The sequence below is a fragment of the Cariama cristata genome, unplaced genomic scaffold (genome assembly GCF_000690535.1).
Source record: "Cariama cristata isolate BGI_N322 unplaced genomic scaffold, ASM69053v1 scaffold32234, whole genome shotgun sequence".
NCBI lineage: Eukaryota > Metazoa > Chordata > Aves > Cariamiformes > Cariamidae > Cariama > Cariama cristata.
The window spans coordinates 1-962 of record NW_009615189.1 but is presented as its reverse complement, the minus strand read 5'-3'; the positions used below and the strand labels follow the sequence as shown (position 1 = coordinate 962).

At 59.9% G+C, this 962-nt stretch overlaps 1 protein-coding gene across 1 annotated transcript; it reads right to left on the bottom strand.

Moving 5' to 3' along the window:
- Positions 1 to 712: 712 nt before the first annotated feature.
- On the bottom strand, positions 713 to 913 carry LOC104161332 (dispanin subfamily A member 2b-like; the record flags this gene model as incomplete). The annotated part of the gene is made up of 1 exon (XM_009699722.1): positions 713 to 913. A coding segment is annotated over one exon (201 nt), but the record flags the coding sequence as incomplete, so codon positions are not given.
- Between the last annotated feature and the right edge of the window lie 49 nt (positions 914 to 962).

Here is a 962-nt window from a genome sequence, read left to right as displayed (position 1 = left end):
CTTGCTCCTATACCCCCTCCTGAGGGTCAGGATATCACTTGAGGATAGGGGTGCTCCTGGTGACACCCCAGCAAAGACGAGGTGCTACCCGCATCCTCGGGGTGAGCTTTACAAGCACTTCACATCCCGTACGGATGCCTCTTCCTGACAAGTATCCAGGTTCACCGAGCCTGGCGCACTTCAGCATCATCTCCGTGATGCTCCGTGCCAAGGGACAATGTCCCTCTCCCGGCGGTTCCCAAGGGTGGACACGGTTTCTCAGCCGTCCAAGCAGGGGGGAGGGGACCCCGCACCACCCTCTGCCAAAATGAAACTGAGTCAGGCGCAAAAGTGAAAAAAACCTTTATTTGAACCAGGTTTTCTGTGAACGATGTGCTTCTCCTTAGGATTATTCTTAGAGGCACTTGGGGCTACAAAATGAGAGCGAAGCGGCAAGCAGAAAAGCACACTCTTCCCTTTGCTGCAGCCAGTTTGTGGGTGCTCGGCTCCTGCCCCTGCCAGAGGAGAGGTGGCTCCAGGCACTTCCAGGGAAGCCAGCGAGCGTGGCCAGCAGAGAGGGCTCCGCAGAGGCTTTAAGCAGTGAGGAAAGCGGGACAGGACCCCAGCGGGCTCTGGGGGGTCACGTGTAGGACATCCCCCCCCGCTCCGAGGGGTGTCGGGGGCTCCTGGCAGACACAGTGGGGGATGCTCTGCCCACGGAGCAAGGGAAGGGCTAAGTGGGGCCGAGGAAGGGGTTATGCTTCTGCTCGTGGTTGAAGACGTTCACCACGACGATGGTGCCGCTAGCGATCAGGGCAATGATGAGGATGACGAGGAAGATGTTGAACAGCAGGGCGGCGATGTTCAGGTACTTGGCAGTGGAGCCGTAGCTGAGCGCCCCGCTGTAGTCGCCGAGGACTTTGCGGTCCCTGGACTGGGGGGAGGCAGAGGGGAGAGTCAGTGGGGTTGGGGGGAGCCAGCGG